Raw genomic sequence first — 13,400 nt, forward strand, 5'->3', positions numbered from 1 at the left:
GGAGTTTAACCCCTCCCGAGCTCCCCCGGGGCCGTCCGTGCTTGTACACATGTAAGCACAAGACTGGGTTCTGCCGTGAGCAGGTAATGGGAAATTGTGTTGGTGGGGCACGGCTGTGAAATGCATCACGTTCTGCTTAGGATTGCGTTGGTATCGAGACAGAGCATCTCCACAAAGCTGAACAAGTTCTGGATTTACATGTGATTTTGCTCTCCGGTCAGGGAAGGTGTGCACAATAACATCTGCTGTCTTGGTGTAAACCCAAGGTAACGCTTCTGGAGATGGGGATCGGTGCGCAGAAAATCAGTGCATAGAAAGAATATTGATTACTTTGTTCTGAAGAGTCTGTGAGCTTCTGAGTGACACTAGCAATCTCTAGGAGATGTACCTTTTCAGACACGCTCTCCATATGGTGGACGAAAGCATTGCCTGTATTTGGTGTGCAGCACGTTTGAGTTCTTTGCAAAGGTAAGTGGGAAGGCCTGCTTATGATTTTTTTTTTTTTCCTCTTGGTAAAGACAACTTCAGAAGTCAGACCAACACTGACAGGGAAACTGTGATAGCTTAAGACTAAAAATTTAATAGGGTTGTGCTAATACAGGAGAGCGTGTTGCTGCTTGTATATGAATATACTGTAATTCTGCAGATAATCAAAATCAAAGCAGGCTGAGCTAGGGTAAGTAAGCAAAGCTTCTGAGTGAAATAGCCAAGCTCCTGCACTTAAAGCAGGGAGGAGGTCCATGCTTTAACAGGTGTGCCTGATTCCAGAGCTGACAACTTGGAGTGCAAGGCAATCCAGAGTCCACAAGGCAAATGGTTGGGTCCACGTGTGCTGACTAACTTACTGGCTGCCTCTCCTGCTGCTGGAAAGAGCATGTGGATGACTGTCGTCAGGGTTGTACCGAAGGAAAGCTCAAAGGGACAATGCCAGCCTGGCTTTTTCTTTTTTTCTATCACTCGGCTGCACTGAAGCCCGATGCCTCTGGTAGCCAGTGGCGGAGCAGTGAGGAGCTGGTTTTGTTGCTGTGCTTTTACGGGAGAAGCCTGGCTGCATTAACTCTTACAAAAACAAGCACCTAGACAACTCGAACAAAATCCAGTGATGGAGGTTGCCTCCACAGAAGCCAGCAGCAGCTCCCAGGGAGGCACCGGCTGGCGGGATCTTACCCTTGTCACCTGCACTGAAACGGTGACTTTCACTGAAGTGGTGGCAGAAGAGGAGTGGGGATCCTTTTACTATTCTTTTAAGGTATTCTTTTAAGGTGTGCGTTACTTTTCTCACATGCTTGCAGCTTTGGTGCATTTTCAGCACCTCTGCGGGGAGACAACTAGGATTATTGAACTTTTTTGCCCAGATATTGGTGTTTTTTTTTGCCCCTGCAAAGACAGTGGACAGCATGTGTGAGGCATTTCCTGAAAAAAAAAATAGTTGTAGGAATTGGAGTTCAGACTTACAGGTCTTAGCCAATTGTATCCCCTTCCAAGAGGGGACGGTACTGTTCTTCTACAGAGGTGTTGTAATTATACATGCATCTCTAATCAAAAGCTTGTATTAGTTTAACACATTTTAAATGTAATTTCTTATAGCCATCATCATGACATAAGGGATTTCTTTTCAGTTTTCCAGCTGCAACAAACTTGTACACAAGTGAGAGGGTTTTTTGTTGGTTTTGTTGTTGTTGTGTTTTTTTTTTTTTTTTTTAAATCATGAGTGACAGGTTCTAATTAGTTGGTTTGTTTGTTTGTTTTTAACTTGAGTGGGGGATGCAGTGTCTCTTAAAGGCTGCTGTTAAGAATGCACCAGATGAATCATTCAGTAGTGAATGCTGTTGAATGACATGAGAAGTGTATTCATTCCTCTCCAGAAACAAACATCACTCTTACAATATGTGAATGTACGAAAAAGATGAAAGAGGTGCTGAAGTTCATCTTTCCTTCAGATTTCCATGCCTGTTGTCATTGCTTAATTTCATGCTGTGTGCCATGTGTCACTTTACTGTTGTGGCACATTGTACAAGTTAAGTTAAAGCTCTTAAAAAGTCTGACAAGGACTACCCTGCCATTCCTTCTGGAGCTCAGGACCAGAGATCCCTTTCAGCTGGAAAGATGTAGGTAGTTGTGTCATTTCACAGTATGTTAGGTGAAAGGGGGATAAGTTCAGAGAATAGTTTGATATATGTGAGAATGTTAGTGCTTTGACACAGTGCCAGTGGAATCAGTGAAATTACAACAGGTTTCCACCCCTATTAAGGAAAAAGTTGATCTGTACTTCTACAATTAATTAATAAGGGTCTCATTCAATATGCTGCTGATACTTTTTTTTTTTTTTCCCTTGATAAGACAGTACTTTCTTATCTAGGATTTCAAGGATGAAAATTCTTTCTTTTTCCTCTTTTTTTTTTTTTTCCCTCACCATGTTAGACTGCTAAAATGCTCTTGAAAAAAATCAGAAGTGACAACTAAAATATTTTTAACAACTTTCTCTTTATCTCCTTTGTTCTTTCCACAGTTAGGGCTATAAATCTGAACAATGTCATGGGAGCAGTATTTTATATTGGTAAAAGTGACAATTAATTCAATTAAGTCCCCAGGCAGAAAAATGTTCCTTATTAGGGGAGATTGAGTAAATTACAATAATTAGGAAACCATGGATAGTCATGCATGCTCATCCATTGCTAAAGGAAACTTGATTCTGTTAGCTGAGAGCTTCTCATTAGACTTGCACTCCTCTGTTGGATGTCTAGCTCTGGCATATATAGCATGAACTTTGCAAGGAGGTTCACTGATTTCACATCAATTACTAGCTGTTGATAGGCATGGAAATGTTTTGACTCTGGAGACAAGTGACAGCTGGTGCTGCTGCAGGAAAGGAGGGATAAAGCACCTGCTTTGATGAATATAGTGCAGTGAAGACAGGGCTCCCTGCCAGCTACTTCAGCTCTCGGTAAAAGCTCATGTGTGGAAGCTGCTGCTGATACCTGCTGACTTGGCTGGCTGTCCTCCACCAGCCCTGCCCAGGTTGTGGCCACGTCCTTGCCCCTTCCAGCAAGCCAAGCAGCATCTCCTTCCTATTCACAAGGGTCTGGGTAAGTAGCTGAAGCAATAAAAGTTTAAGCTTGGAATAGACTGAATGGATTAAAAACCAGAGCTCAGTGCTCAAAATGTAGCTACAAATGGGGGTTTGGTCTTTTGTTGGGATTTTCAAACGTGGTGTAGCCCACAGTTGAATGGCTACCACACAGGCTGACTCCAGAGCTTGCATGCCAGGATTCAGACAGGGCACACAAGCTATTTCTGCTTGGGAAATCCAGGTGTAACCTAACTTACCAAAGTGGTCATGGGGAATCATCATCTAAGCCAATACATGGAGACAAGGGAATGACACTCACCCAGTACCTGGAGCAGTTTCTGTGTTAATGACTTCTTAAAGATTTTACCCAATGACAACTGTGTAGGGTATGTTACGTGCCACTTGAACTGTGGGAGCATGTGTTGGTTTCTTCTTTTCCCCCCATGCATCAAAAGGGCCGCCTGTACCGCCTAAGGTAGTGTCTGTGTTACACTGTGGTGGCAATGTCACAAAAGTAAAATAACACGCCTTAGAGCATTTCAGTGCTACAGAGTCCTCTTATAGGCTGAGCTGTGAGTGCTGCCCTGCTCCCCTTTTCAGAAGCATTTGAGTTTCTGTCTATTCCTCTTCAGAGTTTAACAACTAAATCCCATATCGCTTCAGATTAGAAAGCATTTTCCCAGTTCAATTAGGTTTCTTTTTTTTTTTTTTTTTTCTTTTTGGCTGGGAAATGGAGCATTTCATCCACTTGGAGGAATGCACATTTCCCTTCTGGAAGTCATTACTGTAGCTCCTTGGCCAGCTGCTCACCAAGGCTTTGCCCATGAAGTCTGCTTTGGGGCCACAGCCATGCGTGCTAACCGGGCTGGCTCTCGGCGTGCGGAGTTGCAGCCTTCGGGACAGGATTGGGTGCACCGGTGCATCACTCAGCACTCAGGACCAGCTGGTGCTTCCCACAGCAAAGGCACTGGCTCATCCCCACTACGTTCAGGTCTTGCTGCTGTGTTATGGTAAACAGTCCCCGAAAGCCCAGACTGTATTTCTCCCCAGGTGACTTTATGTGAGGCATCCAGGTAGGTTACTGTCTTAAACCACAAGGAGTCCTGTTGGATGTGTCAGCACCAAATTCAGAACAGATGTGCAAATTGGTATTAATTACAGCTTCAACTTTCGGGGCCAAAGGAGACTTCATTACATCCCTTTACAATCTCCTCCATGTGCATTTAATCTATGTGTAAAAGGGCTCTAAGCAAGTGTCAACTGCCCTCTGCCAAGTACAGTAATCTGAAAAGAACAGAGATCAGCTGAACACCTGTGGCCTTCCTCCACTTTAGGACCTTTTTATCTCTATGAACCTGGCAAGGTGCAAACCAGAAACTTGACAGGAGAGAAGTTGAAGCCTCAGAATAGGTTTTCCCCCACTGTCCACAGGGTTGGGAGGCTTTGTCAGGGCTGGAGGAAATTTCCCCCCTTGCCAGGCCCCCAACAGCCCCAAAGCTTCCCCCAATGGTAGGACCATGTGCTCATCCCTAGAGAGGATTGAGGACTCAACTCTTTTTTTAAGAGGTCTGCTGAGAAACAGGATGCTCTACTTTTATGCAATAAATGTTGGAGTGCTCAGAAGGAGAGAAGTCCCAGCTGCTGTTCTTTTCTCGGTGAAACTGTATTCCAGCCATCATCTCCTGCCTCCCAGGAGAGCAGTCTGGCTTCCATCATCTAGTACATTTTTTTATTTTGTTTTCTGATGTCTAGAGTTGAACCCTCACCTGTGAAGCAGGATGCAGAGGTTTTGTCGTTTGCACCCGAGGTTGTTTGGGAACTCCAATCTCTCCCTGCCAGGTGGGAACCCCAGGCACTGGTGCACATGTTGACATCCCCCACCCTCTGGCCCCATGAGCCCTGGTCCCTGCGCCATGCAGCATCACCCCAGCAGCGGTGCTGAAGTGATAGAGCTCTCAGGAGGGACGATGTGCACATCAAATTCACCATGAGTGATTTTAGACATATAACCTAAATTCCCAGTTTCTTTCAGGAAGGACTGTTTGAGTCTCTACTTGACTGTCCTCCCCCCACACATGGAACCTAATGCTCTTTACAAAGGTCAGGGCTTACCCTCTCCAGCAAAGAGCTGAGGAAACCAATGCATGGAGAGAAGGTTTTCATAGACTCGTTTTGTAGGACTATCAGATAACAAGGAATTGGCTCCAGCTGTCCTCAGAGCCTGTTTTAAGTCAGAATCTGTCATCCCTGTTGTTTCATAAAAATGCAGAAGTCTCTTTATCTCCTGGAAAGCATGCGCCTGTGCTCATTCTGATTTTCAAGCAAACCTCACAGAGCATCCCATTATTGAATACATAATAGAAAAATAATAATGGGTGCTGTCAAATTTCTGGAGTAATCTCTGCAAATGCAATCATACGGTTTAGAAAAATAGGCATATCAAATAATTCATAAGTAACTTTGCAATCTTTTGGGGGGGGGGGGGGGGGGGAGAGAGGAGGAGAATTAAGTCTGCACAAATAAGGAACTCCTGAACACAGCCTTCGCAATATGCTGTAATGACTGTTGCTATTCCTGAGATGTTGTGCTGAGAATGTAATAGCTGATCTCCTTGCGAAACAAATCTGCAGTGCTTTTGTCCAGGCTGGCTTCATCCAGTAGCTTAAATGTAACACAGAAGTGATCTGGCTGTATGACAGCCCAGCTGGGGGTAGCTCTGAGCCAACTGGTTTGATGGTTTTATACTAGCAACTCTCGTACTTCTGACTCCAAGGTCCACACAACCACAGGGTTTACGTCTGTCTGCCTCTCCTATATAAATATGCCTAGAAAGTATTAATTTCTCCATCTTTTTGAGAATTTTTAATTGTGCAGATTAGGCGTATTTAATAATTTTACCCCTGTTTGTGATTAAGAAAAAACAGCACTTCACAGTTTTTAATAGGGCTATCAAAATCATACAATTATGAATGGCTCATTGAGTGACCTAATATTATCTCTTCATGTTGAAAACGTTATAGGAAAAAACAGAGAGGTACACTGTGAAAAGTGTGTCTTTCCTGATTACACTAAAATCAGGGATATCTGCTTCTCTACTTTGGTGGAAGTTTCTTAGGGTGCAATGGGTAAAAACCCCCTGCAATAACTGAACAGTACTGTCCTCATTTATTATCCATCTTGTACCAAAACATAGCAGAATGGCAAATGTAAACTATCTGCTAGTAAAATTGAATTGTTATCATTTGGTTTTGACTGAAAATCTTCCCCTCTCTCCCTGCCACACCTATGGAGTATTTTGGGGCAGGGTGGGGAGTGGATTGTTTATCTGTTACTTAGGCTTGGAAAGATCACAGCAATTTAAATGCATTAAATGCTGTTCACTGAAAGGACCCCGCCTCATCCATGATGGTGAAGTCAGAGTTAAGAAATACATTTTTAAAAAATTGGCGATTCACAGAAAAGGTAGATGCAGTTTTGCTACATTTCAAAAAGAAGTGAAAGTAATCTTAATAATATAATTACCCCTTTCCATGAGAAAGTGTCCTGATTTAGTGAAGAGTCATCCTCAGCTTGTCTGTTTCTCTGAGTCTAAAAGGGGGAAAATATTATAGATTTTTCCTCTATATAACACATTAACAAGTTGCTGGGGCAGGGGAACCTCTGTCCATCCCACTCCCACAGTTTGATCCCAGTGCCAGCAATAGATGCCCAGAGCCTGGAGAGGGGTCACGGGTCAGCAGGAGAGCTCCTGAAGAGCAGCACAAAGGAATTCCAGATATTAATTCAGCTTCATTGGGGGCCCAACTTAAATACCTTTGTGCAAACACAATTAGCATGGGGAATAAACAAGAGGAGCTAGAGATGTGCACACACCTGCAGGGCTACGATCTCATTGGCATCACAGAGACATGGTGGGATGGCTCCTATGACTGGAGTGTTGGCATGGCTCTTTAGGCTCTTTAGGACGGACAGGCAGGGGAGGTGAGGAGGGAGGTCACCCTGGCCAGCTGGAGTGCCTGGACCTTCGCCTGGGGATGGATGAGGAGCTGACCTAGAGCTTATGGGTCAGGATTAAAGGGAAGGCAGGGACAGGTGACATTATAGTGGGGGTCTGCTACAGACCACCCAACCAGGAAGACCAAGTGGATGAGGCTCTCTATAGACAGATAGGAGCAGCCTCATGTTCACAAGCCCTGGTCCTCATGAGGGACTTCAGCCAGTCCAATATCTGTTGAAGGGACAACACAGCAGGGCATAAACAATCCAGGAGGTTCCTGGAATGTGTGGATGATAACTTCTTTCTCCAAGTGATAGAAGAGCCAGTGAAGAGAGGTTCTATGCTGGACCTTGTTCTCACCAACAAGGAGGGGCTGGTGAGGAATGTGAAGCTCAAGGGCAACCTTGTCTGCAATGACCATGAAATAGTGTCATTCAAGATCCTTAGGGCAGTGAGGAGGACACACAACAATCTGGCTACTCTGCAATTCAGGAGAGCAGACTTTGACCTCTTCAGGGATCTGCTTGTTAGAATACCATGGGATAAAGCCCTGGAGGGAAGAGGAACCCAAGAAAGCTGGCTAATATTCAAGGATCACCTCCTCCAAGCTCAGGGGTGATGCATCCTGACAAAGAAGCTGAGTAAAAATGCCAGGAAGCCTGCATGGATGAACAAGGAGTTCCTGGACAAGTTCAAACACAAAAATGAAGCTTACAGAGGGTGGAAGCAAGGACAGGTAGCCTAGGAGGAATACAGAGGAATTGTCCAAGCAGACAGGAAGCACATTAAGAAAGCCAAAGCTGTGATTGATAGAATTAAATTTGTCCAGGAACGTCAAGGGCAACAAGAAAAGCTCCTATAGGTGATAAAAAGAAGACTAGGGAAAACGTGGGCCCTCTCCGTAAGGAAACTGGAGACGAGGTTGGCTGGGATATGAAGAAGGATGAAGTTACTCAATGACTTTTTTGCTTCAGTCTTCACCGGCAAGGGTTCCAGCCCCACTGTTCAAGTCACAGAACGCAGAGGTCGGTCTGGGAGAAGGAAGAACCACTCGCCGTAGGAGAAGATAAAGTTTGAGAGCATCTAAGGAACCTGAAGGTGCACAAGTTCGTGGGACCTGATGAGATGCATCTGTGGGTCCCGAGGAAACTGGCAGATGAGGTGGCTGAGCCACTCTCCATCATATTTGAGAATTTATGGCAGTCCGTTGAAGTTCCCACTGACTGGAAAAGGGGAAACACAACCCCCATCTTTAAAAAGAATAAAAAAGGAGGACCTGGGGAACTACAGGCCAGTCAGTCTCACCTCTGTGCCTCACAAGATCATGGAACAGATCCTCCTGGAAACTGTGCTAGGACACATGGAAAATAAGGAGGTGATTAGTGACAGCCAACATGGCTTCACTAAGGGCAAATTGTGCCTGATGAATTTGGTGGTCTTCTACGATGGGGCTAGCATTGGTGGATAAACGAAGAGCAACTGACATCATCTATCTGGACTTGTGTAAAGCATTCAACACTGTGCCGCACAATATCCGTGTCTCTAAATTGGGGAGACATGGATTGGATGGATGGGCCACTCGGGGGATAAGGTATTGGCTGGATGGTCACACTCAGAGACTTGTGGTCAATGGCTCAGTGTCCAAGTGGACAGCAGTGATGAGTCGTGTTCCTCGGGGGTCAGTGTTGGGACTGGTGCTGTTTAACATCTTTGTTGGTGACATGGACAGTGGAATGGAGTGCACCCTCAGCAAGTTCACCAGCAACACCAAGCTGTGTGGTGTGGTCAACACACTGGAGGAAAAGGATGCCATCCAGAGGGACCTGGACAGGCTTGAAAGGTGGGCCCATACAAACATCATGAAGTTCAACAAGGCCAAGTGCAAGGTCCTGCACATGTGTTGGGGCAATCCCAAGCACAAATACAGGCTGAGTGATGAGTGGATTGAAAACAGTCCTTGGGAGAAGGACTTTGCAATGTTGGTGGATGGAAAACTGAGCATGACCTGGCAATGTGCACCTGCAGCCCAGAAAGGCAGTTGCATCCTGGGCTGCAGCAAAATAAGCGTGACCAGCAGGCCAAGAGAGGTGATTCTCCCCCTTTACACTGCTCTTGTGAGACCTCACCTGCAGTTCTGTGTTCATCTCTGGGGCCCCCAACATAAGAAGGACATGGACTTGTTGGAGTGAGTCCAGAGAAGGCCACAAAGATGATCATGGGATGGATCATCTCCCCTATGAGGACAGACTGAGAGAGTTGGGATTGTTCAGCCTGGAGAAGAGAAAGCTCCAGGGATACCTTATAGCAGCCTTCCAGTACTTAAAGGGGGCGTACAAGAGAGCTTGGAGAGGGACTTCTTACAAGGTCATGTAGTGGTAGGATAAGGGGTAATAGCTTTAGACTGAAAAAGGGTAGATTTAGATTAGATATAAGTAGGAAATTCTTCCCTGTGAGGGCAGTGAGGTGCTGGCCCAGGGTCCCCAGGGAAGCTGTGGGTGCCCCCTCCCTGGAAGGGTTCAAGGCCAGGTTGGACGGGGCTGGGAGCACCCTGGGCTGGGGGAAGGGGGCCCCGCCCGGGGCAGGGCGGGTGGTACGAGGTGGTCTTTGAGGTCCCTTCCAACCCAAAGCATCATATGATTCTACAACCCTATGATTCACAGACTATGAAGGTAATACCATATAGACACAAGTTCATGCAAAACTGCTTTTCAAGTTTGACAGAATAGAAAACATCAGCTCAGGTCCCTTCCAGCTCTGTCCTTTTTCCATCCATAAAGACCCACAGAGAACTGACTGTTTCCAACACCTCTGATGTTGTGAAGACCTTGTGTGGCAACACATCCCAGGATTGCCAGAATGACCCATCTTATCCTCCCATGGCTGGGAGGATAAGATGGCCAGCATGTGAGAAATCTTCTCAGTAAAGCAGCCTCTGCACAGAAGGAGATATGAAAACTGTCAGACATGACCATTGCCACTAAAATGGGAAAGCAGCAGTCCCAGAGGCAAACCTGGGGCTGCACTAGTATTTATGCAGTTTGAATCAGGCTCTATTGCAGGCCATGCTACCAAAAAAAGCCAGGTCCTAGAGGGCTTGTTGCCTGCCCAAATGTGTTCCTCTCAAATTCAATCATGGTAGAAGCACTTTCAAAGAAAAGATATAATACTTAGCTTTGAACATCCTCTTTTTTCAGTCTTTCTTATCTTCACATGAGTTTTCCCAGAGCTTTTTGGTGTCAGTTAAATTTCTTTCCCAAACTTTTTAGGAACATAATGCTGTATAGAAACATCTTCTCAGTTTTGCCATTCTAGATGGAAAATGGTCTTTTGAAATACACTTGTATTAAAGGGATAGCCAGTACAATTTCAGCTGTTTCTGACAACTAGAGTGTAAGATTTCAGTGTTCTTCCCAGTTGTTAGTGTGTTTCTTTCTTACTGAGACAAGGCTTATCAGCAAATGAATCAAGAGTGAATAAGACATTTTTGCAGCTTTTCCTGAGTGTTAGGAGGTGGCTTGAATTAATCATCTGAACTTTCACATTCAGGTGACTAACATTTACTGTATGAAGCTTACTTCTAGCCTAAGTATTCCCTCCACTGTCTCTCTTTATGTAAGATATTTGGTGCCCCTTACTTTGTTTCCTCTTGACAGTCAGAGCTGCTATCTACTATCTGTTAGGCTTTTTTTTAACAATCCAACTTGCATTGAAAGGTTCAACACAAGAAGAAATATGGTTGTTTCCAGCAGGCAAGTTAACCAGGTTTGTTCTTTTTTACGTATTAAAGAATTTTTATTTTGTAGCTGGCAAAAATAACAATAGTCATGATCCCTTCCGTGGCATCACACTTTACTTCTGACAGCTCATTGTTTAAGCTGGTCACACCCTGGCAGAAATTCTTCATCTCAGGCCTCCACGTAAGCATAAGACAAATGCCATCTTATACTTTTAAAGTCCTTTTTCCTAAGACTAATATATTTGTGTAATTTCCATGCCAGTAGCCTTTACACCTGTACTCTTTACTTGCTGAGTAAATTTCAATATACATAAAGATTCCCACAAAAATACGAGTCGTTCATGTTTCTATGATACAATAAATAATATACAACTTGTGCAAAGCACTCATCTGAGTACGTCTGTAAAAGTATCTTTTAGTTTTAAGCACATTCCTTAAGAAAATAGGTCTTATGCATGCTTGTGTGTGCATAATTCAGGTAGGGAAGGACTTCTGGAGGTCATCTGCACCAACCACTCAAAACCAATTTCAAACTATACGAGATAGCTCAGGGCAGTGTCCACTCAAGTTCTGAATGCCTCCAGGGATGGAGATCCTGCAGCCTCTCTGAGCTATCATCCCAGTGTTTGACAACCCTCTAGGTGAACATCTTTTTCCTAATAGCTAATCAAAACGTCCCTTGTTACAACTCTTACTTGTGGCCTTTTGTCCTTTCATCATGCACGTCTGAGAAGAGCCTGGCTCCATCTTCTCTGCACCCTCTCATTAGATAATTGTAGGCAGCAGTTAGATTGCACAAGGCTCCTCCAAGATTTCTGCTGTGGAGGAATCTGGCAGTATGAGACAGAGGGACTTCTAGTTATTTTTCTTTTGTTTATTTATTTTTAAAAACTTTATGAATTATGTCAGAGGTTGTGCCACTGCCATTAAACTCCTTAATTAAATTGTTCTGATGAGTGTCTGTCTTTGATTTCTTTCATTGTTGCAATCCAAAGTGCAATTTGCCTTAGAGGTAAACTGACTATAAGTCCCTGACTGAAATCAGTCAAGCTGCATGGCACCTGTCTGCCTCAGAAAAACTAATCTTCCTTTTTTTTTTTTTTTTTTTTTTTTTTTTTTTTGTCCTTTCTAAATGGGGGTTGTTAAAATATCGAATGTGTCCTGGACATTTTCAGTGTTGAAAGTTCAAGACTCCAGATCTTCTACAATAGGGTCAAAAAAATGCAAATCTAGTCTCCTCCATTTTCTTGCATGACCTGCAATTAAAATGATTATTTCAAAGGGTGAGAAAAGATGAGTCTCTTTTTTTTTTTTCTTTCTTGAAGAAAGTGCAATGCGGTGACCTGACCATGGGCATGCCAGATCCCCAATTTAGCGAGGCAATTTATGTGTTCTTCTTAGATGTTAAGAACATCCTTACAAAATTGTTAGGCTTGCTCCATGATTACATCTCTCTTACAATCTCAATTGCTACACTAGAAACATAATTTTTAAAATATACCAAAGGCAAGCAGTAAGACCGTTTGCATATTCCCAGAGCTTAATCAACCAGCAAGAAGAAGCTGTTCCGAGACTCAAGCCGCTACTGACCTGTGATATGAGGGATCGGTGCCTCTTCTTTACCCAGGTGACCAAGGACATGGAGCAGGAAGGCACCAGCTCGGTGAGGACATGAATTCACTATAGGTCTCCTCTCCTCACATTAAGAGGCCAGCCAGTCACATCAGAAAAGGAGCATCTCTCCCTCTATTTTTCAGTTTATTTGCTCATTTCTTACCTGGCAACCTATTTTTTCCAGGCTGTTTCCCAACCAGCCTCTGCAGCTAGAACAAAACTATTTCGTGTTGTTTGTTTCATGTTTGTCCGTTGATAGTTGAACCTCTCCTTCTATTAGGCAACTGCTCTGATGTGAAGCAAAGGCTTCTGCACCTCAAGACATGAGCAACAGCACCTCCATTGGGATGGGCTATCGGGTATGTCCCTGCTCCACAGGCACAGCTGGTGCCCCCCAACAGAGGGGATAAAAAACCTGAGAAATGAGTGAGCAAGGAAGTTGGTTGGGGAAACCTGAAAGGAGGGATGGCATTGTGGCACCAAAATGTCTCCCAATGGCTCTGAAAGGATTTAACTATGTCCTTGATTAAAGCTGCTTGCAGGGATGATCTTTGTCTCAAGTATAAAGCAGAATAGGCCTCTTGCTAGACTTATACAATGCAGCCTATGGATTCAGAAATTTTGTCAGACGGACAAAATAGCAAGCCTTTTCTACAAGCAATGGAAAATATACACAATCTTCAGACAGGTTTTCTGGCTTCACCCATGAAGACTCTTGCTTCATTGACTAAAGCTGCTTTTAATCTTAAAGCAAATTAGCAAAGCATAAACATGTGCTCCAGACAACAAGCACTTCTGTGCTCCAAACACATCAGTCTTACTGAGTAGCAGTGCATGCAAAGGTTGTAGTCAAGCCAAGGAAATCCTCTTGCCTTTGATTTGTTCTGTGACCTTAATTAAGCCACCAGCATGTTTAGTTTTTATAATCTAAAAGAACGGGTGTATGACACTAGTCTCTCTCACTGCATTCTCATGTAATGTAG

General features: G+C 44.1%; 1 protein-coding gene across 1 annotated transcript in view; it reads left to right on the top strand.

Annotated features, from left to right (window-relative positions):
• The first annotated feature begins 1,102 nt into the window (after positions 1-1,102).
• The window catches only part of NPSR1 (neuropeptide S receptor 1), a 62,785-nt gene continuing 50,487 nt past the window's right edge, over positions 1,103-13,400 (top strand). The window contains exon 1 of the mRNA XM_032988891.2: positions 1,103-1,249. Within this exon, the coding sequence (XP_032844782.2) occupies positions 1,103-1,249 (147 nt within the window). The remainder of the gene's footprint in view (positions 1,250-13,400) is intronic.

The sequence above is a fragment of the Tyto alba genome, unplaced genomic scaffold (genome assembly GCF_018691265.1).
Source record: "Tyto alba isolate M040663 unplaced genomic scaffold, T.alba_DEE_v4.0 Super-Scaffold_46, whole genome shotgun sequence".
Taxonomy (NCBI): Eukaryota; Metazoa; Chordata; class Aves; order Strigiformes; family Tytonidae; genus Tyto; species Tyto alba.